This window comes from Colletotrichum aenigma (assembly GCF_013390185.1).
Source record: "Colletotrichum aenigma strain Cg56 chromosome Unknown KSG_Cg56_contig10, whole genome shotgun sequence".
Classification (NCBI taxonomy): Eukaryota; Fungi; Ascomycota; class Sordariomycetes; order Glomerellales; family Glomerellaceae; genus Colletotrichum; species Colletotrichum aenigma.
In genome coordinates, this window is record NW_023500916.1 from 1,557,833 (window position 1) to 1,581,951 (window position 24,119).

General features: G+C 53.4%; 7 protein-coding genes across 7 annotated transcripts; 3 read left to right on the top strand and 4 right to left on the bottom strand.

Moving 5' to 3' along the window:
* Positions 1 to 679: 679 nt before the first annotated feature.
* PUT3-3 (Proline utilization trans-activator) lies at positions 680 to 3,208 on the top strand (the record flags this gene model as incomplete). Its single annotated transcript, XM_037329542.1, has 6 exons — positions 680 to 744; positions 896 to 931; positions 981 to 1,021; positions 1,079 to 1,234; positions 1,286 to 2,530; positions 2,601 to 3,208. The coding sequence occupies 6 exons, from the start codon at positions 680 to 682 to the stop codon at positions 3,206 to 3,208; spliced, it is 2,151 nt and encodes a 716-aa protein (XP_037172298.1).
* Positions 3,209 to 4,137: 929 nt separating this feature from the next.
* Positions 4,138 to 5,762, top strand: CGCA056_v014301 (putative transporter; the record flags this gene model as incomplete). Its single annotated transcript, XM_037329543.1, has 3 exons — positions 4,138 to 4,322; positions 4,384 to 5,064; positions 5,144 to 5,762. The coding sequence occupies 3 exons, from the start codon at positions 4,138 to 4,140 to the stop codon at positions 5,760 to 5,762; spliced, it is 1,485 nt and encodes a 494-aa protein (XP_037172297.1).
* Positions 5,763 to 6,103: 341 nt separating this feature from the next.
* Positions 6,104 to 7,407, bottom strand: tdiE-5 (putative methyltransferase tdiE; the record flags this gene model as incomplete). The annotated part of the gene is made up of 7 exons (XM_037329544.1): positions 6,104 to 6,155; positions 6,217 to 6,633; positions 6,691 to 6,828; positions 6,882 to 6,919; positions 6,984 to 7,006; positions 7,065 to 7,187; positions 7,395 to 7,407. 7 exons carry the CDS (start codon positions 7,405 to 7,407, stop codon positions 6,104 to 6,106), a joined length of 804 nt encoding a protein of 267 aa, XP_037172300.1.
* A 104-nt stretch (positions 7,408 to 7,511) lies between these two features.
* CGCA056_v014303 (uncharacterized protein) lies at positions 7,512 to 7,813 on the bottom strand (the record flags this gene model as incomplete). Its single annotated transcript, XM_037329545.1, has 2 exons — positions 7,512 to 7,718; positions 7,781 to 7,813. 2 exons carry the CDS (start codon positions 7,811 to 7,813, stop codon positions 7,512 to 7,514), a joined length of 240 nt encoding a protein of 79 aa, XP_037172299.1.
* Positions 7,814 to 8,760: 947 nt separating this feature from the next.
* Positions 8,761 to 10,666, bottom strand: rhiE-1 (Rhamnogalacturonate lyase; the record flags this gene model as incomplete). The annotated part of the gene is made up of 4 exons (XM_037329546.1): positions 8,761 to 9,660; positions 9,711 to 9,839; positions 9,895 to 10,343; positions 10,450 to 10,666. The coding sequence occupies 4 exons, from the start codon at positions 10,664 to 10,666 to the stop codon at positions 8,761 to 8,763; spliced, it is 1,695 nt and encodes a 564-aa protein (XP_037172294.1).
* Positions 10,667 to 12,401: 1,735 nt separating this feature from the next.
* On the bottom strand, positions 12,402 to 13,545 carry CGCA056_v014305 (uncharacterized protein; the record flags this gene model as incomplete). Its single annotated transcript, XM_037329547.1, has 2 exons — positions 12,402 to 13,047; positions 13,124 to 13,545. The coding sequence occupies 2 exons, from the start codon at positions 13,543 to 13,545 to the stop codon at positions 12,402 to 12,404; spliced, it is 1,068 nt and encodes a 355-aa protein (XP_037172293.1).
* Positions 13,546 to 20,786: 7,241 nt separating this feature from the next.
* pel2 (Pectin lyase 2) lies at positions 20,787 to 21,966 on the top strand (the record flags this gene model as incomplete). Its single annotated transcript, XM_037329548.1, has 2 exons — positions 20,787 to 21,350; positions 21,406 to 21,966. 2 exons carry the CDS (start codon positions 20,787 to 20,789, stop codon positions 21,964 to 21,966), a joined length of 1,125 nt encoding a protein of 374 aa, XP_037171963.1.
* Positions 21,967 to 24,119: the final 2,153 nt, after the last annotated feature.

A 24,119-nucleotide genomic window follows, 5' to 3' on the forward strand; every position in this document is an offset into this window, starting at 1 on the left:
CCGATCAGAGACTCTGCGAATGAGAATGGAGGTATTGGCCGATACTTGATAAGGCATGATGGCGAATGATGAAGTGGGATTGCGAGGTATGAGTTCGAGCGCGAGACAGGCAAACGCCCGACTGTACCCGTCGGAGTGGGTCCCCGACGATATCGGCCTATCGACGGCACCTGATTGGATCTCCGCCAGCGTCAGCCTCGGATCAACCCCGGGCCGGTCAGCTCCACCGCGGGCAGGGGTCCGGCTGTCGGCTGGTCTGTGCATCGGCAAAAAGACCGACTTCGCGATTGGAGGCGCCTTGGTCATGAAAACATTTCACTCGCTGCCCATCGCCGTTGCATCTCACCGTGCTTTCGGTATCGTCCTTTGCAGGCAGTGGAGCAATACCCCATAAAGCCCGATCCTCCAGGCTCCATGCTCTCACGAAAGCCATGAAAGTGTGCATATCCGTCTGCTTGACGTCTCTCCAACCATCCAGTCATCCGTGGCCCCCAAGTCCGTGATTCCCCCGCGTTGAACCCCAGCCCGTGAAGCATTTCTGTGTGTCAACGACTCCATCTTCAAGAGGCAGCACAGACCCGCCCGCCTGCCTGCATCCAGCATCGCACATGGGGGTGCTTCATCCCCACAACTGATATGCCCGAGTGAGAGATCAGACATCACCAATACACACATCGAAATGTCGTCGGCGACCTCTGCATCTCCATCACAGGCGGGCGAGAGTAGTAACACAAGACCAGTAGCGTAAGCGCAATCTACGTGGTTTCATATTGCCAAGACGGTTTTTTTCCTGATGCGTGTGGTCTAGTTGTTTGAACTGCCGTCAACGACGGTCTTATTGCTCCAAGGAGAAGCCGATTTGTTCACGATGCCGCGACAGCAACCTAATTTGCAGCTATGAGGAGACGAGAAAGATTACCGTCACCGAGGCGTAAGTTTATTGCGCCAAAGTCTTTGAGTTATGACTGACTTGTTACAAGTCACTTGAGGGAGCTGGAGTGGAAGGCAAAAGCCTATGACGGTACAAATCCAACTCATGAAGTCTGTGATGGTCTCAGAGGCTGACTTTTCCTTGCAGAGCTACTTACCCGTCAATCTCAGAATGGCCAAGGCCAGAGCATTCCTGGTGCAAAACCCAAAGGAATCTCGACCGAGGAGAATGACGAGGAATTTGAGGACGCGCATCCTTTGCTGGAGCCTTTCAACCAGTTGAGCGTTCATAAACCGTCAACAAGTAGTGCCAAGTTCAGATAATGTGCAGTTGATGATACTGATGCGTCTTTAGGTTTCAAAGGCCCCGGGTCTTCGGACAATTTCCTACGAAGCGTGAGGAAGCTCTCCGGCTTTCATGGTGATGATGGTAGCCTAGACGTCAACCCGAACTTCTACGAGCCGAGCGCGCTACCATCACGGCGGGAGACAGCGAGGACGCGAGTAAGACTACCACCAATCGACATTGCCCGAAGGCTTTTCGCCGCGCAATACACGTACATTGGTACCATTTTCTCATTCACAGACCCAAAAGAGATGTTTGACCAGCTATTGACCGAAGCATACCGTGGTCCTCCAGACCCGTCGGACAAAGAAGCATGTCTTTCGTACGCTAAAGTCCTCATCATTTTGGCCTTTGGACAGCTCTATTCGGTCAACCAGTGGGTGGACTTCAGGGGGCCACCCGGGTTTGAATACTTCACCCATGCCCTGAACCTCCTTCCGGACACTCATGAAGAGGGCTCCATTCTCTGTGTCGAGACCTTGGCGCTCATTGGCTACTTTATGCAAAACATGAACCGCCGTGATGCTGCGTTTCTGTATATCGGCATGGCCCTCCGCATGGCCATCTCGCTTGGGCTGCATCACGAAGTCGGCTACAGCCCGACGCCTACTACCTTGCAAGGCCAAGATGCGAATCCAGAATCGATCGATCACGACACGAGGGAGCACAGGCGGCGAGTGTGGTGGTCGGTCTACAGCCTAGACCGCATCCTGTCAGTCAAATCCGGCAACCCCATTACCATTCAGGACGAAGACATCGGGGTGGACCTCCCCTCTCGACTATCCAGGGAAGCAGAATACTGCCCCGCGGTGGTTTTGCGGCACTACACCGAGCTCTCCAGAATCCTCGGTGAGATCCACAACACCATCTACCGCAGGACAAGCAAGACGGCGCCGAAGTCCGGACAACGGCTCATGGCGTCGGTGCAAGGCATCATCCTCGGCCTGTCCAAGTGGAACCAGGAACTGCCAGACGATCTGCGCTTCGACCCAGCACGCCTCAGCATCAGCCGCGAGAGCGTCAGCACTTTTGCTCATTACTACCAATGCATCAACATGACTGCCCGACCGCTGCTTTTCCACGTAGTGCAGAAGCGTCTCAAGAGGATCCGGAGCAGCAACGACCCCAGCGAAAAGGAGAGGGACTGGAAAGAAGGCTTGTCGCAGACAACCGTGAGGGTTATCGACATGTGCATCGGGGCCGCCCAAGACACCATCAACATGATGACCGTCGCGGCGCAGAGGGATCTCGTGGGTAAGTAAAGTAACCCCCTTCGACGATGCAGCGTGCATGCGGGATAGCGGGCTAACGGAGTAATTTGCAGCAACGTACGGCTACATGGACGGCGAACACGTCTTCTCAGCATCCATCGTCCTCGTCATGGTCTGCGTCGTATTCCCCACCAACGCGTCCAACATGCTCGCCATGAACGCCGGGCTGGACCTCCTCCGCGGCATGGGCGAGCGCGGCAACAGCTACATGGGCGCCCGCTACGAGCTGCTCGCCAACCTGCGCTCGGCCGTCATGTCCGAAGCCAACACCCACCTCGAGCAGCAGCCGCTGGGCGCGTTCCCGACGACCTTCTCCTCCACGGAGTCGCTCATGCCGGCGGGCGTCATCCCGCCGAACGTCGCGATGCTGCCGGTTAACAGCATGGGCGGCGACGGCAACCTCTTGGCGATGCGGTACTCGCTGGGCGGCGGGCAGCACATGGTCGTCGGCGCCGAGCGGGTCACGTTCCCCGTGGTCGACAACAGCGCGCTCGGAGAGCCGTTCTACGATGAGAGCGTGAGTACGGTGATGGACTTTGGGCTCTGGGAGGAGGGCTTCGCGGACCCCGCGATGGCGATGGACGCGAGCTTCGACTTCTCGCAGTGGACGCAGACGGCCGCTACTGGCATGACTCAGGCAGATGATAGGATGGATGTATGACAAGCAACTCTTATTTTGCAAACTGCTGTCGCTCACCAGAAACGGGTTCGCCTTATCGATGTTATCGCCATGGGTGACCACAAAAGTCTGGCCACTTTTTTTCTGTTTCTGGTGATCGGCATAAGCTGAACGCCTGAGGCGGTGACTAGCAAGAAATGAGTCGAAGCCCGAGGCTTCGGACGTCGTGTCCGGGGTGGCTTTTGTTATCCTGACATCATGCCGGGTGGCTGGGATGCGCTTCCTTGATACCGAGCCTACCAAAGAGCCAAGACAAGGGACGCCCAACGCTGTGGTTTTCCGCGGCGTACTATGGTATATGTTCCCCCAACGAACCTATGAAGGCAACTCCCAGCGCCTTCTTGAACCCAAATTACTCGCCAATGCAACGGCCACGCGAAGGATGATAGGGGAGCCACCCCGAAGGCGGGTGGGTGGAGAAGGCGCTATCAGCGCTATCATCCCCGGTGGGGATGATCTCCCCGCGCCGTCAGGGGTGTCGGTGAGGTCCTCCGATCATGGCCTGCTCTCTGGTTCGTAGAAGACAGCCTGCCTTGCCTTGTGGCGCGGTTCTGTTCGTCGTCGTTAGGGGAAAGCCAAGAAATGCGGAGAGTGGTTACTCGTTGCCCCCTCACGATGTCACCGTTCGATACCAAGGATCCGTCTACCCGTGCCATGTGGGTTCGGCAACGCGATACATCCCGACGAACTGAAAGCGTTATCCGTCGAGGAGAGAGAGAAAGATGCAGGTGTCCTCCGGGAGGGGTGCCGGCAGTGGGAAAGATAAAGTCGAGTGATGCCCCCGTCACATCGTCCTGCAGCAGGAGATCCAAGAATAAGGAACAAACTTTAGTTCGACTCACGTCTTGACGGGCTCACCAACCAACCAGCAAGACCCTGAAGTGAGATCCAGCAGTTCCCATTTCCTCGCCATGACGACCATCTCCACGGCCGTCGATGCCTCCGGCGGCATCACGGACTCTACGGAAAAGGGCCTCGGAAGCGACATTGACCGCGTCGACTCCAACGCCGGCACCACGGCCATGGAGTCCATCGACCCGGCGGCCGAGCAGAAGCTCCTCCTCAAGCTCGATGCCTTTTTCGTGCCCATCATCATGTAAGATTGCTGTCAAACTCACGAACGCAATGACCATTGACTAACAATAGATGAAAAACAGGCTGGTTTACTTAACCTGCTTCCTCGACCGAACCAACATCGGCAACGTCAAAGTCGCCGGCATGCCCGAAGACATCGGCGCCTCAACACAAGAATTCTCCACCGCCATCTCCATCTTCTACGCGACCTACGTCGTCTTCGAGTCCCCCTGGACCATCCTGATGAAGCGCCTCACCCCCCGCGTCCTGCTCACCGGCCTCTGCGTCGTCTGGTCCATCACAACCATCTTCTCGGGCTTCATCACCGGCATCGCGGGGCTGTACGTCGTGCGCCTCGTCCTCGGCGCCTGCGAGGCCGGTCTCTTTCCCACGCTGAACCTCTACCTTACCATGGTGTACAAGCGCGAGGAGCAGGCCAAGCGCGTGTCGTACCTGTTCGTCTGCACCGCCATCGCCGGCGCCTTCGGAGGTCTACTCGCGTACTCGATTCTAAAGATGGACGGCGTTGCGGGCCGCGCCGGATGGAGGTGGGTTTTCATCATTGAGGGTATCTTCAGCATCATCATCGCGCCCATCATCTGGTTCGGTCTGCCGAATGACCCTGGCAATGCGTATTTCCTCACCGCCGAGGAGAAGCGCATGATGAAGGTACGCGCAGCGCAGCGCGTGCAGTACATGGGCAGCGAGGAGTTCAGCTGGGACGAGGTCAAGATTGCGTTGAAGGACCCGAAGCTGTACATCAGGTATGTCGACTGCACACATTCCCATCTCCCCACACCGCATCATATCATGGCGCAATGCTAACACTATCTCTCACAAAAGCGGCCTCATCCAATTCTGCCAAGACATCCTCCTCTACGGCTTCAGCACCTTCCTCCCCTCTATCATTGTCAGCATGGGCTACACCAGCATCGAGGCCCAGTACCTCAGCATCCCCGTCTACATTTTCGGCGGCATCGCCTTCCTCTGCTTCGCCTACGTTTCCGACCGCCTGTGCCTGCGCGGGCCCCTCGTCCTGCTGGCCAACGTCCCCGGCATCCTCGGCTACATCCTCATCATCTGCCCGACCCCCAACGGCGTCAAGTTCTTCGGCACCTTCCTGTGTGCCGTGGCTGTCTACAACGGTCCTGGGCTGAACCTGACATGGCTCAACGTCAACATCGCGCCGCACTACCGCAGGGCCACGGCTATCGGCATGCAGCAGTCCATTGGTAACACTGCGGGCATCGTCGCGGGGCAGATCTACCGTACCTCGCCGTATTTGCTGGGTAACGCGTTCTCTGTTGGCGCGTTGGGTGTTTCGCAGCTGTTGATCATTGCGAAGTGGCTGTACATCAGGCGGTGCAATGAGATGAAGAGAAAGATTGCGAGTGGTGAGATGGAAGATACGAGGAAGGTCAAGACTGGTGACTGGGAGCTGGATTTCCGTTATCATTTGTGAAGGGGGTTCATTCGGACCAGAAACAGTGCTATACACTTCAGGATACGGAGCAACTTCATACAAAGCCTCATGGTTTCTAATCAGCAAAGTAATTGTTTGACTTAACTTACGGTGCTATGATTTGGAACCCGTAAGAATGTCGAGCTCGTTCACTTTGACATTGGAGTTAAATCCCAAATTCGAGGAGTCGAGATACAAGTCTTTCTCAAGTCTCCGCACTCAAGTCCGCTAGGAAACACTCTTGATCGTGGCGAACAAATCAAGACAAATACGCCCAAATAAATCGCAAATGGGAATTCCATTGACATACTTACGCTGCCCGCAAGACTCTTCAGCGTAGTCTACTCAACTACCGGTGGTTGTTCCAATGGCTTTCTCCCATAAACGCCAAAGCTAAGAGAAATTAGCAACAATCAGAGACACCTCACAAGCATGACAGGTAGCAATAACTCACACGTTCCAGTAGGCATGGATGTTGCGATTTTTGAAGTCATTCCCGACCCCAGCACAGAACGCGAGCACCTCCTCGCGCGTCCATCCGAGCACGCGGGTGTAAAGAGCCAAGCACGAAGGCTCTATCCCCGCCATGCACGCCTCCCTTACCCACTCTCCCCGGTGGTAGAGCTTTCTGTCCTTGGTCCACGGGGAAACCGGCCACACCTCCTTCACCTCGACCACGTCAACAAACCCGGCGTCCTGCAGCATCCGCTTGAACTGCGAGGGCGCTTCAATGGACCGTCCCATCTTCTGGACCGCTTCGATCAGGAGAGAAGACCACCCGGACATTGATGTGCCTTTCAAAGTTTCGTCGTCGCTGAGGATGGGGAATGCGTTATCCTGCAGCTCAACGTAACCGCCGGGTTCGAGTTTGCTTATGGCTCAATCAGTACTTGTCCACACTGCGTTAAGCCAAGCATCAGTCACGCACTCGTAGGCCTTTCGAAGGAGCTTCTCCCAGCTCTCGAAGCATGAATTGCCGTGTCGGATGAAGATGAAATCAAACGGCTGCGACCATGTCCAGTCTTTGTCTACGTCGTCGACCTCAAACCGGCAATTGGGGGGCGTGCTGTTCGGGTCTGTCATTCTGGCTGATTCAAGCTTAGTCTTTGGCCGACTTACCTCGAAGGTTGAATGGGACTCAGATCAACGCCGATGACCTAGAGCGGCAATGCTGTTCTACGCCTCATTCATGGCATCAAAGACGTGAGAGATTCGACCTACCTCAGCTTCGGGGTGCTCGTCCGCTGCGTGGTTGTCAGCCTATATGTGGACTTGGAGGTAAGTCCCGATGGATCCACTTACCGTACTCAAGAGCCCAGATGCCAGTTCCGGTTCCTACATCCAGAACCCGTTTGGCACCCTTTGACTTGGGGGACAGGCAGAACTGGCCATCCCAGGTCACCATCCACAGGTGGTGCTGCAAATCTAGATCGGGTCAACATAGGTGAGTAGCAAAGTCAATGCAATTGAAATTACCCAAACGATCTTGCTCCGCGTACGGGTTGTCAGAATGGTCAGGCTACATGCCGATGGATGTATCGGGGGTGGGGAAGTACCTCGTCATTCGGAAGAACGTATGCTATATATTTTTCAGTCAAGAACAATCCAAGTCGGAGGCTGTAGGGGACTCACTCCCGTCACTCATGCTGTGATATGTGCGTCCATTTTTTTCTCGGTACTGCAGAATGCTGGATCTCAGAGAAGCAGTCGAGGATGTGCCGTCCGACTGCGTCGAACATGTCTGAGAATCTACAAGAGATACAGCAAAGTAGCATTGCCAACCACGGCTAGAACGGACGATCCATCCGAAAACTGGTCATCGTCACCAAGGGCCTCAAGCGCTTGCGGAGCCTCCTGCGTCGGCTCGTGAGCTGGAGTTTCGGTCGTGCCAGGCTGCACGTTCGACTGGGTGGCGTCCTGGCTTTGTGTGCCTGCGGCTTCTTCGGGCTGGCTAGCCTACCAAATTGTCAGTTCATTGTGCCTTGAGCTGTCGAGCCATTGAGGATGGTGATGTTTACAGCGCTGGTTGTCAGCAAATCACGGACGTCCATCTTGCTTGACGTTTCAATCAACGTAAATATTCGCGACAGTCGAGACGGTAAAGGCGGAGAGGTGTCCTGATGCTTCAATCTGAGCTCGCGTTCCCCCTCTCGCCATACTATCATTCCCCCGCTCCAACAGCTCCCTCGGTTGGTTTGTGGGATTGGCTGATTGTCACCCAACGCCGCATCTGGTTGGACTGCGCCGCATACACGCAGATGCAGTGTCTCGGCGCTCCCGATCATCCCTATTGGAGAATGGGCTGATCAGAATACATCGGTTCAAGCCGGCTGAAAGCCGTTGGACCAACCCATGATGGTCGAGTAGACTACGACGGCCCTGAGAAAGCCACCACGATCCTTGCTTTCATGTTCGTTGAACTTGGCCTTTTTTATTTTCTTGCTGTTTTGCTACAGTTGACAGTGTAATGATATTTTCTACCGCACCCAGCCGAGACAAACACGGCTAACATGGGTTCGAGTTGAGGGCTCGCGACCGCAGATCAGGCGCGCGGCGTGCAGAATCTCCAAGCCGCATCTCTCTTCTGTAATAAGGTACTAGTCCAACAGGCCGCGCAGTGCATCCTGCTTACAGGGTAAACTTGATGTAATTCTTTTGCTTGAGGTCTGCATCAAAAAGTCGAAATCCGAAATCACTCTGTGGGCCGCTCAATTGCAAGGTTCGTTGAACTCAGTTGACGTCAAAGGTCCGAACCACTTCTAAGCACAGTATAAATCAAGTTCAATTCATCTGTAGTAATTGACAGTCAACGTGGAAAGTGAAGGTTTGAAGCATGCGTTGCACGAAATTGTCTTCAGGGAGGACCTTGATTCTGACTATCATTACCGCCAATAACACCTCGAGCAAGAACCCTCAGTTTGTTTTGTTTTCTAGTACAATATTTATATGTCGCCATTTGCAGGGCCCCGCGGTCACTTCATACTCGTGCCTCATTATCTCAAATCCACTCGAGGATGATGCTGTCCCAGAGGAAACCTCTCCACTGGGTATACCGCGTGACGCTGAACCCAACCGTGTTCTTTCCCGCCTTCAGAACGTCAGTATCGATCTTATACTGGAAGAACCTCCATTCTCCGCTGGTCTTTCCAGAGCGGTACAGCGCAGGATCACTCGTCAGGACGTCCTTGCTCAACGAGCCATAGACCTGCCCGTTAACATCGATATCAAGCGCCGCGCTCTGCGAGTAGCCAGCCAACGACACACTCAGAAGCGCAGTCCTGTTAGCGGCAACATCGCCGGCAGGGAGATCAAACTCGATCGTCCACTTTCCGACGGCAGACGACGCAAAGTACCAATCCGAGTCTTGAGACTGACCGACGACGAACGTCAGGTTCGCAGGGCTGTCGGCCGCCACGCCATGTTGGTACGGCACACCGCCGTTCTTGAACCCCGTCGCCTTCTTGTCGAACTCGCCGACCTGGAAGATGCGCTTGCTGCTGGGAACCTTCCACGAAAGCTGGCCGAGGTTCACTGTCTTGTCCTTCGAGACGGTCACGGGCGCGGTGAAGTTGGTGTATACGTCGGCGAGCTTGCCGCCGTTGGACCAGGCGTAGACGGCGTACGAGCCGGTGCGGACGTTGTCGAAGGTAAAGCGGCCCTTGTCGTTGGTATACGTCGTGTAGTAGTAGTTTGTGCCTTGGATGGAGGGGCGGATCGTGGTTTCGGAGTCGCCGAGGTAGACGGCCGCGTTGGAGGCGGGGCGGCCGTCAGAGAGGGTGAGAGTTCCCTCAATCCCGCCACGGGAATGGTAGGCGGAGTCTTTGAACCACGTGTACGGGACGTGCTTGACCTCTTCCTTGTGCTTTTGCGCGGCGTCGGCAACGTCGCCGTTGTTCTTCTACTGTGTTAGCAGTGTAATCATTGATCCATACGTTCGGCAAGTCTCACCAGATACCAGAGCCAAGGGCCCCAGACCTTGCCCACCGGCTGAGCGAGGGTCTGTCCAACACGAAAGTGCGAAGTGTCCTGAACAACATTTAGCTGCACCGAGTCTCCAGTCTTTGACTCTCTGTGGATCTGCAGCAATGTTAGAATATACGATTTTCACACGGTAGACCGACCTCGCACTCACCGTCAGAGTCTGACTCAAGTGGTCGCTGTTGTAGTACTCGGTCGTCGGGTGGATGTACCACGACCCGGCCTCCGAGCCGTAGATGCCATAAAAGTCGCGATCCCTCACGGCGTTGGACCAATCGTACTTGGTGATGAAGGACCCATCAGCCAACTGCCAGGTCTCATCCTGGACCTTGGTCGCGTTTGCGTACAGCGAAAACTCGGGCAGGGGCTCGTCCTTGAGGTGCGTGCGACCGTTCGGAAAGTACTCCGGCGCCAGTCTCCACAGAGTCCGGAGGATGCTGATGTCGGGCAGGGCCCGGTTGACAAAGTACTGATACGCGCCGCTCAGGTCGTCGAAAATGACCCAGTGGAAATCGCCTGCAGCGGCGGAGAAGCTGACGTCAATGTAGTTTGTGCCTCGGGATGCGATTGTGGCATTGGTGAACTGGAGATTGTTTTCGCCATCTAGCAATATGTCAGATATTAAAAGCCCCAAATTGCGATGGGTCCGGGGAGGGGAGGGGGCGTTGTTTAATGTTATCGGGGAGGGAGGGAAGCCGTCAAATCATACCGTAGCCGACGTAGTGGCCGACGGCCGAGCCCACCAGATCGGCGCCCGGGACGCCGGTCCAGTAAAGCTTGGTCGCGTACAGCGAGCCCTGCGTCAGATTCCAGAGATCATTTCCAATGACCCAGGTTGAGTCATTAATCTGCTCAAGGAAGGGCCCCTTGCCGGCACTGACGACGGAGGCGGTCAGCGCCCAGGTGGAAAGTCCTGAGAAGCGCATCGTGTCGGACGCAGAAGGCGAATACCAGCGAGGCGCTTGAGCTTGAAGCTGTATTGTTTACGAGGGGTGACGACGCGAAGCTTGTCTAAACTCTAAGAACACCACCATACTAAAAGCGCGAATGTCGAATTTTATATCATTGGCGCTGAACTCTGATCGAAGGCCGTCGATTGAAGCTTTCGCCTCTTCGGCAGGGTAGCGACGTGCGGGAGTTGTGTCGTCAACGGGGTTGCGGTGGAGAGGCGATATTGATTGGCACATTGACGCCTGTCTGTTCGTGATAAGTTGCGATAGACGTTTCGCACTGTAATGGTGCTGGTCAGCAGAATGGGGGAACACAGTGTCAATGGTATCCGGATGGAATAGAGCTTCTCCAAAACGACGTTGTTCTCCGTGATCCCCTTGTTTGTTTCTTGGATTGAGGCTATGACGGCATTCGGCACACAGCTGTGGTTGGTGGCGCTTCTTTTCACCGTGGCGTCCTACGCCATCACTGCAGGTCTTGCACCATCGCCGTGCCCACAATTTCGGCAGTCTAACCGAAAATCACTTCATGATAACGGTGAACTGATCTGTTGATCAGACTGATATGCGGTCTTTTCTCTTCTTCTTCTTCTTCGAACCTTGACATCCAACCTCAAGTTTTTATCGCATCACTGATTCTAGACGCTTCCTATCTCAAATGTATGCCTGCGCCCCGAGAATCTTGAAGGCTTTCACCAGCTGGGCGCTTCAGGCAATTTTACGTCGTAAGCTCTAACTGAGTAGTTAGAATAGTCTGAGGCTCCGAACAGCAGTATTAATTGCGCTGCAAGTGTTACCAACGCTGGAGACATGAAGTCTGATCTAGTTATAGTGTAGACATAGTAGAAATTCTAACCGCCTATTGAATAGCAGTCGCGGTGTTCTGCGTCTCGCGTCACAGCGTGAGCACTTCTTACCTCTGCGACGACAGATCGTCCTCGTACGTACTGTTGAAGTCTGACTCAAACAGTCGCTGTTGTAGTACTTGTTCTCGGGTGGGTTTACCACGACCCAGCCCAGCTTATTCTTCTCTGCATCAACTCATCACACCCATGGGCCATCACACAAAATCTGGATTCCAGTCAACTCTAGCAGCACAACTTGGCTGAATGGGCTGGTGAGGCTATGGTAGGTAGGCATCTCATCATATCTATGCGCTTTAGATCGCGCATGTATGGAACACCGCAAGGCAACTTCTGCGCATGGCTTTTGCTGCACTATGTACCATCGCACATTGATCATCTAATTAGGTTGCAGACAGCCGACTGCCCATACGATTCGCGGCCTCGATCGGAACGAGGAGTAAACCTACTTGTCATATACTGAGAGCGATCACGTCAGGATTCAGGCAAGTCGTGGAAGTATTCGTGGCCTATTGATATTAACCGCACATGTTCCCACGCAACAAGATCATACTGAAGAGAGTTCACCACACATCCTAGTACTCCATGTACGTGTACAGAGACTAAATGCATCAAATTCATCAATTGCCCTAAGGCTTACTAGATGATAATCAAATGTGAGACTAAGTAGAGAATGTTCCTCAAACAGAAGGTTACGTATGTGTTGAACATCCGGCTTCCTCGGTAGAAACGAAATTGCCTGCCTCTGTATCTTTTTTTGGCACTAAGTTCCCTGCCCTGCACTCCCGCAATTGGCAAAGCACATCACAAATCGCAGTGACTTTTAGAGGCTATCTCGACGGATCAATTCACTCGGGACCCCAGACAATTATCTTAGATACATGGCTCATATCAGGCGCCGGAAGCCTTGCCGTGCTGGGATCCCGTACAACGACCTTGTTATCCGCATCGGACCAGCAGACACCCTCATCGGTATTTTCACAGAATGAGAAGACGGTCTTGGTTGGCATGTGACAGAACTTCTTCTCCTCGTACGACACGAAGCTCTGGCCGGCGGCGTGGCCATCAGGATTGCAGAGTTCCGTTGCGAGGTGCTTTGCCCAGTGACTTTTGATGATGCGAGGGTCCTTTTCGAACCGCTTGGTCAGGCGCTCTCCTTGACGTCGCCTGGCCTTCTCCCGCTGTTGCTGGTCTCTCTCCCCATCGACTCGAAGTTTTGCAGCTGGCGACATTTTGATCGATGGGTCGCGTGCGAAGAGGTCGCGCTTCCGAGTCCAGTGGAAGATCGATCCGGGGTCGCTCTCGGTGTGAAACCACACAGGCGGCCGTTCCCTACAGTAGTAGTCCAGGTTCTGCTGCTGCGAATTGTCGCCGTCGAATTCGGGCCAGTGGACCTGGAAGCCTGTGGTTGGAATGTCTCCATCTTTGTCGACCCAGGCGCAAAAGACATCGTCTTCATAGCTGATGCCTGGGACCTGTGTCCCAGCGTAGTACCTTCGTCGCTCGTTAGATGCGATTTCATGAGAGGGGTAATGCCTGATGTTAATGGGGCAGTCGATTAGAAACGTACCAATAGCCATTGTTGAACGATGTCTGATCACACGCGTGAGCCCAGTTCCCGGGATGGAAGCCGTACTTCTTTTGGCCGCCGGCCCACGATAATCCGGTCCAGGCAATACATATGGCGTCGTTATTCCCTGAGAAGAGCGTATAAGTCGCAGCCTCCTGGGTGTCGACGTCCGTTGTACACGTCGTGACACCCTCGTCGCAGTAGCCGTCGTCATAGTTGGCGCCGAGGAACTCGGCCGTCTCATCCCAAAGACGGACGTCAGGAAGATCGCCGCCCGCGCTGCTCAGGTCTCCGTTAGCACCATCGTTGGCGATGATGTAACTGAGCTTGGTCTGCTCATCGCCGCTCGGAACATTGTCGAGCAGGAAGGAGAGCAATGTGATGCCCGTTCCGATTACAGAGATGATGTTTGCAGCAGCCATAACTTGCTTGAGTCGAGACGGGGAATATAACGTAACAAATTGATTGGAGAAGTAGCGCCCAACGAGCTGACGATGCACTATGCTTTGGGAAGTGAAGTCGAAGTGGTCTGTTTTCCATTGATAAATGTCTGAATCAGACAAGCCTCCATCCTACTTATACCTTTAGATCTCTGAATGACTTTCCAGAACGTACTCGTTCATACTTTTCAGCCTCATCTGTTGGTCGTGAATGCAAATGCCCCCTTCACAATGTCCCTCCACCATCACAACTACTGTGCCGCATCGTCTAAGCACGCCTCAGGTGACCTTTTGTGGTGACCGAATCCTCTGTCGTCACATCCTGTTCACGTTCCCTGCTGCTGACTCTTTCCATTTTCATCTCGCTGCTGCTCAAAGGTACATTGACATCTTCGGCCTGTCAGTTGGTCCGCCCCGACGTTAAAGACGCCGGTCGAATCTTGTTCAATAAAGGCGAGCAAAAGGCTTTCCTCAGTAGCCAACACCTTACAATTAATCGAGTTCAGGCAAGGATGTCAATATTTTTCCGTCCTTCTGCTCAAGGTCCCCAAGCCAAGGGAGCAGATGCGTGATGAAATAAGGATCACGTCATTCTGACCGCCGTAGGGAAGACATCTGTGATTTGAGAAAGTCTGGTTGCCAAGCGCTCACTGGATGTAACAAGCAGAAACCCTTGGTGAGGCTCACAAGTCATGGCAACCTCATTATTTCTTTTCGTGACATCCGCCACTCATTGCAAACACGTCGCAGGCAGTTTGTTGTTGGTGACGGACGGTGTGGAATTGATGAGACCGGACTCATACGTTAGAACTTGGAATCCACCCCGATCGGGCGTAAAGAGCGGAGACCAGACGGGATTGGCTATTCCGGGGTATTAACCGGCGGCTGATGTGACCTGACAGACGGACCGATACTGGCCGCCGTGGCGGGATGTAACATTTGCGGTGACGGATCTTGGCAGACGATCCCGTTGCCCGGCGCGTTGGAGCGACCAACGAGGGATGACGTTGATAGCGAGCGGAGGCCAACCACGCCAAGCCAGTTCTGTTGGCTCAGTAAGACTCAAAAGAAGAAGACAAGACATTCAGGTAGCCAGAAGAAGAAAAGAAAAAGAAAAAAAAAGGCCAGATCACATCCGCGTTGTGTTTTCTGCACGCTTTAACATAAAAATACATCCCGCACCCCGACACGTTTGTAGGCAACTGACGGACCAGACAAGATCGATCCTCTCTGGTCTTGAGCACAGATCATATCGATCACAATTTAGACGGCGCTATTCTTCGTGGTTGAATTGTTAGGAACTTCCTCTCACAGTCACGAACAAAATGACTGGCAATGGCCAACGGGTCAGCGCCTTAGGGGCTTTTGCGACCGTGATTGCTGCGCAACAGAACCCGACCCAAATTCACAATCCCGCCGTCGACATTTCATCCTGCCAGGCGCTCTCCTGTGCTCCCAGCAACGACAGCATTTGCTCAACAGGAGAGATGCCCGGGCCTGAGATTGGCGTTGGTATTGCCGCTGAGGTCGTGAACGCTTCCTCCACAAGACTGTCTCTGACGCTCATCGACGGCCTTGATGAGAATGGCTTCACCGGCATCGGCAGCGAAGAGTACGAATACTCAGACCAGCAACTGTTCGTCGGCCTAGACCCCAGCCTAAACGACGACGAATACCCCTCGGGCTGTGCTCTGATGATGCAGTACCAAGGCCAGACATTCCCCCTTGAGAACCTGCCCGAAGATGACGCGCGGGCAGAGAGACACCAAAATACGACCTCCTGTGACGGCGTCGTCGACGTGTTTTGTCAGTCAGCCATCGAAGAAATCATTCGGAGCTTCAACACCTCCGACAGTGAGCAGGGCGACCGGTGCCAGCTCCTGACTCAACATGTCAGCTCCGAGCTGCGGAGCAACCCCGACACGTGTGGCGGCGAGGGAACATGGATCGCCAACTTCATCAACGTGACGGGTGGCGCCTTGCCCTCTGCCGCTTCCGACTCTGCGACAAACGCCAAGCTTGGCGAGGAGGAGTGCAGGCCTGTTCTTCCGCAGTCGTACCGCATGTACAAAGTCGCTGAGATGCGGGCCTTCACATTTGCGGACGCTGCCGACATGGGATCGGAGTTCCATGACAGCTTGTTTGGGGGACGTGCCGGATTTACGCCTGTTGTGACGGTGATTTTCCGGGAGGAGGAGGAGGATATAGAGAATGCAGGGATTCAATTTTCTTGCATGAAGACATTCCAGCGAGATGGAGACCCTCGCGGAAACCCTTCCGAGAGCAGTGCACACGGTAGGCCGCACATTACGGCATGGACATTGGCTGCCTCCGTTAGCTTGGTGTTTGCACTGTTGCGATGAGGCTCAGATATCTTATAATATCAAGCCTTGTCCATATCAATGTTTAGGCAGCAGCCTATTGGCTGCGTATGAAGGAATATGTCATTCATGACCTTTGAACTCAAACTTGAATTTGAGAACAGCTTGGATATTTTGGGGATCAATACATTTGAATAACCGTTTGCAAATTATTGCTACACCGTACTCTTTTTCTATTTGGTGCGCCTGCTGCATGATAATCAATTTGGCGTTGCATAAAAGAAACCAAAGCGCTCAAGATCTCCTACGTTCATATTTGTATGACGATCCGAAATGCTCATTGTTTTCCCGTTCATTTCAGCCTTGGTCGTGCATGAGCATCGCAACATAACCTGTTTGTTGCCTGACGCTAGGTAAACTTTTATAATACAGATTCATTAAGTAGGCTAGTATGCAGTGATTAACAGAACTTAAGCAACTGTCAAAAGGGAAAGTTAAAGAACGAGACTTACTATGTAATAATCTGGTTAATTGGTAGCTTATGATTCTGATCTTATGTGTTAAAAAATAACCCTTTACACTTTCATGGACTGTGTGAACTATCTAGATAACTATCGTGTAAAAAGTTATGCTACATTTTATCGGTGCATTCAGAAGCGGGTACAATGGCTAGTCTAAGCCTTCTCTTCCGGTGAGGCGTTTGGGCAACACCTCCGGGTCCGGCCTCGGGATGTGGAGGTGGATCGTCGCCCATTGTCCCGGGATCATCCGCAACTGAGGCAATTCTCGACATATATCATTTGGCGCGCCTGGGCACAAGCTGTGTTGTACTCACGATTTCGAAGCAGAGCCATTCCAACATGACCCACACATTCTACCAGTGCATTCAATCATCACATCAGTGTGCAGGTCCTTGCTGTTAAAACAGAAGGCCGAAAATCAGGAACAAACACTTTTTGAGGGTCTGATGGTTTGCTATTTTGTGGGCTTGCGTTTTCATCGGTAGGGCCCGTACTCTCCTGAAAAAATCGTTCTACTGCTGAAGAGGTGACTAAGGGGACATATGAACGCTTCCGAAATTCTGCCAGCTTGAGTTCCCAGCCATTCTTCGTTTACAAGAAGTCTGGATATCCATACGACGATCGCAATGCCGGTCTTTAGCGCGAAGGGATACTGAATTCAGTACGTCTTCCACGCGATCTTGATGCGATACTGATCAGAGCATCAATACTAAAGCAACGTCCGCCAGCTTGCGGGATCCGTATTCCATGCGGCTAAACCTCATCAAAAGGAAGTACAAGTTATCCCCATTCATACCATCTGATGTCTACCGGCATTCAGCCTACCTTGTCTACCACCTTTCAAACACCACCTCAAGCGACGGATCGAGAGGTCAGCGATTCCTGTGAAAGGTATGATCTATCAACATCCTTAGCCCGGTGTCGCTCGTTCTGAAGCATCTTGTCTGCGAATTCAGCTGCTATGGTGCCTTTGATTGAGACATCTTCAGAATGCATTGATCTAAGTGCTCACTTGGGACGTTAATTGTGCACACTCATGGAGCATCTGGAGTTATTAGGCGCTGCGTCGAGCTGTTGAAGAGTTCCAACCCTATTAAGCACGAAGTCTTATCAACAAGAGCTAAGTAGGCATTAAGAAAATCAAGACTTACTGTGATGTTTGAGATTGTGTAGCCATGAAGAAGTCGAGAGATCAACCATACCTACTCGGAAAGGTCCGCTTGTGATCCTTCCAGGGCTTATATTGCGAAGTTTTCCATTAAAGGAATGGATCTCGTCAAATACAGACAGAGCGAAGATCATGGTCGCCTCTGGAGTAGCAGTCGCAATCTCCCACACCTCTCCACGTCCTACATCACAGCATTTGCACTAATTACGTTTTGACGTCCTCCATATCAGAACTTCATGATTAGTTTCTGGAATCCCTGTCGAGGTGTGGCTTACACGCCCCGAGAAACTCCAAGTTTCTCGATCATAACGGAACGGGAAAGTGTTGTGACGACGGAATGTCAAAAGGGTTCGAATTGCTGTTGCGGGGCAGCCTACGGAAGCTCCGGGTCCTGATGTAGCTCCTGAATAGACTTCAATCACTTCAATACGTTAACACGTCGGAGCCTTTGCTGATGTGCATCATTCGCTGTGTCATCAGTGTCTTCTGGCTTTTTGGCAGACTGTATCTGAAAGGCGGCCGGGCAACCTCCTTTCCGTATCATCCGCACTCTCAGTAAGGCCACGAAGCGAATGATAAAATGATCCATAGTCGGCTCTCGGGGTTAAAGCGAAAAGTTTCGCCAGCCATTGGTCATTTCTGACCTCATTTTCGACCACCGGGTCCTTTGATAGGGGCGCTTGTGGCACAACGGAGGTTTCCCGAGACCAAAATTTCAGGCCAAATCTCAAGCGAGAGCAAGAATCAACGTCTAGAGACCATTTACTCGTCTTGCGGGATGAACCCGCTTCTAACGGTCGGAATTTGCCTCCGGCAACTGGCCGCCAGTGCGGATGCTGGTTCGTGAGTCGCGACATTGAAGTGAGTCAGAATGCTCGCAGGAATACACGAAACTTCTCAAAACACGCAAGAATGTCGGTGAAAGCTCATGAATACGACATCTAGATGATGGCCCATCTATTGAGATGGCATCGTGGGCCAAGACAAAGTCCATAACTTGATTACAAGCTCAGGCGAACACCCCTTTTATTCCATCAACCTACGCTGTTTTTAATATGGAAAAATTGCATCGCTCCAGTTATCTTTCAACGCCGCCTGCGAGTCCACCAAAAGATGCAGTGCAGCCAAACGCCATTGGGGGCCGAAACGGTCCTGCAGATGACGATCAGCATTCGTGACATTCCGTCAGCAGGCACTTTCTCCAGACTCCTGGATCCCAACCAACCCGTAACGCCCCCAGTTTTCCCGCTGCGGGCTCACCCTAATTGCTCTAATCTTATCGCGGCGCGACAGACTTTCGGCGTGCATCCGGCTCTCTAACATGCTTCGGAAAGCTGCGTCTGGAGGTCCTTACAATCTTTAAGGTGTGCTGTTGTTGCAAGGCCCTGAGATATTTGGGAGACGTTACGTGGCAAGTGGGGTTCTGGGCAGAATGTTTTCCGCGATGTCCTGTAAAATCGCCATGTTGGTCGGTTTTCTGCTCACCATGCGGTTTAGTTGACCGCAGTCTGGATGCATCTAAAGGCCGTCCGAGATGTCAGTCACTATCGTCGACCGAGGTCTTACGCGTCTTTACAGAAGCTAACTAGACTTCTATCGGCTACTATTCAAAGTTGTTTGCATTAAATGGCTGCTTTCTTCTTTAGCCTCAAAGACGGCTCAGCTGTCTCACGAACGACCTAGACATTGCGGTAAGTGCCTCGTTAATGCATACTCGGCTGATGGAAGGAGTTTGAATCCGAAAGACAATATATTGGCGGGGAATGCTTTTCCGCATATTAAATGCAGGTGATTTGAAGTGGACTGGTGCTCGCTAATGAGGGAGCTGCAACCCCGAGCAAACAAAATGTGCAATATCTAAAGTTGCCAAGTCCGAGTTTTCCACAGTCTTGGCAAATTCCAGTCGAACTTTGACAGAGTTCACAGCATGAATCAAGCAATGCTCGCCTGCCACGAGGGTAATGCGACATCAGGTACACATGCCGCCGGGTCTGGCCATCAATGTACAACGAGGACGACCTCCTTTAAGCTCTACCCTCTCGTGTTGATTTTGTTCAGGGGGAAATCATGTTCCTGGTTGCATTGTTTCGGGACCCGCACAAGCGCCACAGAAGTCTCTCTGTTCGTATCCAGTTAGGGGAAGCGAGCCAACGAAATGCGGCTGAGTGCTTATCCCGGGTCCGCCAACAATGTTGCACTCCAGCACAAAATCGCACACGTTACCGCGCCGCCGACCGTGGGTTCCTCCCTGCGTCGGTCGGGGCAAGCCGAATGGAGCGTAGCTTCAGACGAAAACACAAAAAATCCCCACGATTCCTGACCCTTGCCTTTCGGGAGGTTTATGAATAGTGTCATGCGTGACTGTCAACTGCCGCGGTGGCGCTACCAGCTGTCTGTCTCTCTCTCCGGCCGCCCCATCGTGTGTTCTGCTTTGAGTGACGGGCATGGGGGACAGAGGGCCAGACTGGGAATCCGAAAGCCTCGCTCGCTCGGTCGCGTCGTACGTTGCCTGGACTGATTTTGATGATTTTGATTCGGGTGGTGGGGGCCTGTCTCCGCTTACGGGATGTCAGGGGTTGGGTTTTAAACACGGTTGGAAAGTGACACTGGAGCCTCAAAAGAGGCATCGTGGGAAGTTTTGACGTTTCTGAGAGGCTCAGTATGCTTGCGGATGGGCCCGCGTTAAAGGAACGGGTGTTCTTGGCAGTATTAACACAACACAGCACATTCTCCGTTATTGCGTCGATCGGCTGCGGATTGATTGCGTCTGTGCCAGCAACCGCCTTGACCACCCCCTTGAGGAGCAGGGGTCCGGCATGGAACCCCAGCGATTGTTTCCTGATCGAGTAAATGTTGGCTGCTCCATTGGATTCTACGTGTGGAGCAGTGAACCCCCTCATATATCCAAATCCATGGTCGTTTACGCGCCGCTGTGAGCCAGGGGCCGGAGCTACGCGGCCACTGCAGCGCAGCAACACGGGCGACATGGGCAAACATGGGCAATTTTGGGTCATCATGGTTGCGACTATCGAGACAACGAGGAATGATGAATGATCCCAAAATCCGAAAGACCCAGTTTTGGGCCAACGGCTCAGTGGTATAATACCTCGCGTCTTCTTGCCGCTTGCTGATCGTGCTTCTTGGTCTTTCATTCTCCAGTCACTCATTTTCCATTCGTTCAGCCCTATTCAGTCTTTTTTTCCAACTACCAAGATGTTTGCCAAGTCCTTCCTTATCGCCGCTGCGGCCATCGCCCAGCAAGCCGCCGCCGTCTCTGTCTCCGGCACCCCTGAGGGTTTCGCCGCCGACGTGACCGGAGGAGGCTCTGCCACCGCCGTCACCCCCACCACCAACGACGAGCTGGTCTCGTACCTCGGCGACTCCACGGCCCGCGTCATCGTCCTCACCAAGACGTTCGACTTCACCGACGCCGACGGCACCGCCACCGAGACCGGCTGCGCCCCCTGGGGCACCGGATCCGCCTGCCAGGTCGCCATCAACAAGGACGACTGGTGCACCAACTACCAGAGCTCCGCGCCCTCCGTATCCGTCTCCTACAACAAGGCTGGCCTGAACCCCATCAAGGTCGGCTCCAACAAGTCGATCATCGGTAGCGGTTCTTCCGGTGTCATTGTCGGCAAGGGTCTCCGCCTCGCCGGCTCCAAGAACGTCATCATCCAGAACATCAAGGTTGAGAACATCAACCCCAAGTACGTCTGGGGAGGTGACGCCATCACTCTCGACTCTACCGACCTTGTCTGGATCGACCACGTCACCGTAAGTTTCTTCTGCTGTCTATCTCAATAGTCCCATACTAACAACCTTTCCCCAGACCTCCAAGATCGGCCGTCAGCACCTCGTCCTCGGCACCTCCGCTTCCGGCCGCGTCTCCGTCACCAACAACGAGTTCGACGGCAAGTCCGACTACTCCGCCACCTGCGACGGCCAGCACTACTGGAACGCCTACTTCGCCGGCAGCAGCGACACCATCACCCTCAAGGGCAACTACTTCCACGACTTCAGCGGCCGCGCACCCAAGGTCAACGGCAACTCCTTCGTCCACGCCGTCAACAACGTCTTCGAGTCCTCCACCGGCCACGCTTTTGAGGTCACCTCCGGCGGCTACGTCCTGCTCGAGGGCAACGTCTTCAAGAACGTCGAGGCCCCCATCGAGTCCGGCGGCGACGGCGCCAACCTCGCCATCACCTCCGACAACGCCTCCACCTGCTCCTCCAAGCTCGGCCGCTCCTGCCAGGCCAACAGCTTCTCCAGCTCCGGCTCCTACGCCGGCACCGACAGCTCCGTCCTCAACAAGTTCGGCAGCGCCGACATCCCCGACGCCGTTGCCGCGTCCTCCGTCAGCAGCTCCTCTGCCGGCTACGGCAAGCTCTAAGCTGTTTCTCTTTTCCGCAGCAGCAGCTCTCCGGCCACTCTTACTACCCGGCCGTCGCTTTCAGACGCGCCCTTCTCGAGCATTCGGGCACCCCAAGGTTGACCTTGGGTTTGGTAGTGTGGGGCGGTTCTTCTATTCCGTAAATACCTTTTTGGCTTCTTCACAACATGTATAAACAGTGTGTGTACATGTACATATAAATGCAAACAATCTTCCTGGAAACTATCATCGCGAGCCTCCTTCATCAAGTGACGTTGAATTGACTTTCCGCCCCGATCGCTGTTGATTAAAAAGTTTCTCGCGCCATGTGCCGGATTGCCGGTGTTGGCCGCTGGAACGTCAGTGCTCACATCCCACCCGTGCCGCCCGCACGCACGCACGGCATGTCTCCGAAACCCTACTCACCTTAAATCATGCATCCCATGTCGATACGCCGCAGTGGGCGGTTGTGGGCGCAATGCGACTTACACTCAGGTAGATCAGTGGCTTGTGCGCGAATTCAATTTGACACGGCATTGCGACGCAGCTTTCCGCGCCATTGCGTAGTCTGGCGTGCGTATTTTTATCTACCTAAATCACGGCAACTTGAGATCTTCACAGTACGGTGGGTACGCGCTGCAAATCAGGGCAATGTGATCGGCTTTTCTCCAAGAACTCGATCGCCGTTCGCAGATCGCAACTCTTTTTCTTCAAGTGGCCCACCTCACCTGAAGCTTGTCACGACTTGGCAGAAAATCTTCAACTCTCCCGCGATCTTCAGTCAATCGAGCCGTTACGCCATGTGCATGCGGGTAATGACAAGGATTTCTCCACAGGTAGATTAACTACCATGCTTAGTGCTTTCCTGAGGATTTTTTAGGCAGATTTTACTCGTTTACATTGATCTTAGCAGCGAGTGCAATTCCCACCAAGACTGACCAGCACTTTATCACTTGAGAATTTCTTCTTTTTTCCCTTACACAGCGAGACGTGTATGATTCTCAGCATATCATGCAGTGAAGAGTGCGGCACGACGAGTTACTGGAGCCGGCGGATATAATCTGTCCGTTCTGGCGTTGCTCGGCTGTTCGGAAACGTTAGATACATATCTAGAAATTACTTTCAACCAGTTCACAGAACGGGATAACTTGCCTCCATAAGTCACGATATTGACCGGCACGCAGCCCAAGGGGCCAGACGTGAAAACGATGTACACTTGTCCGCTGGTGGCGTCCTGACAAAAGCTTGCTTCCCCATTGGGCAGCGCCGGATTTCGAAAGACGAGTATGCCGTTAACAGTTTTGAAGCCGCTCGTGACTGCTCCAGCTGGGGGATTACCTGTGGTTCGGAGTTGTCTGAAAGAATCTCCAACATCGTAGAACAGTGGAACCTCCCCTATGAGGAGCTCTTGTGCGTCGGATAAGATGAAGACGCTGGCCTAGTCGCAAAGATCTCGGAACCTGTAGATGCGGCCGTTGACGCCGATACGGTCATCGGAGCAGACTCTAATGACGAATGCGCCGGACCCACGGTCAAGCTATCAGGAACTATTGTGGTTCAGAAAGATACAGGCTCGAGGTACGTTGAAAGATACCTGAAGCACCACAGTCGTTGGGCATCATCAGCCGGGGGAGCAGCACCCACTGTGGCGACCACACCGAGTACAGCAGCGGCAAGCGCTAGCGGTGCCATGTCGATGATGTGAGGGAGGAAAAACAATTTTAGTTGGAGGTGTTGATGCGTCTTGTGGTGTGTTGAAGGAGGCAGCAAAAGAGTAAAACGGGCACGCAGATGGACCGGGAGGGGCAGTGCAAATGGTTGATGTGATATCTCGGGCCGATGAAAAACATCGCTGCCCCTTTGGCATAGAGACATTCGCATATCTGTCTCGATCGATTTGCGTTTTGGCACGTTGGGAGATGGAAGGGCTGACACCCGGACAGGGAGACAGGAATGTATGTACGCTGAAATTAGAGAAACAAGTGTTTTCATTCCCGTTACACTATTACTCTCATGCAACATGTAAACAACAACGTGTCTCTCGTCTGTGAGACATTGCGAAACAGGTGAATTCCCGGATAGTCTGGGTGCCAGATCTCACCCGTTATGAAGATTTTATATCATTAGGGAGCGCCACAAATCCTTGCCTCAGCTTCCCCCTTGCCCATCACAAG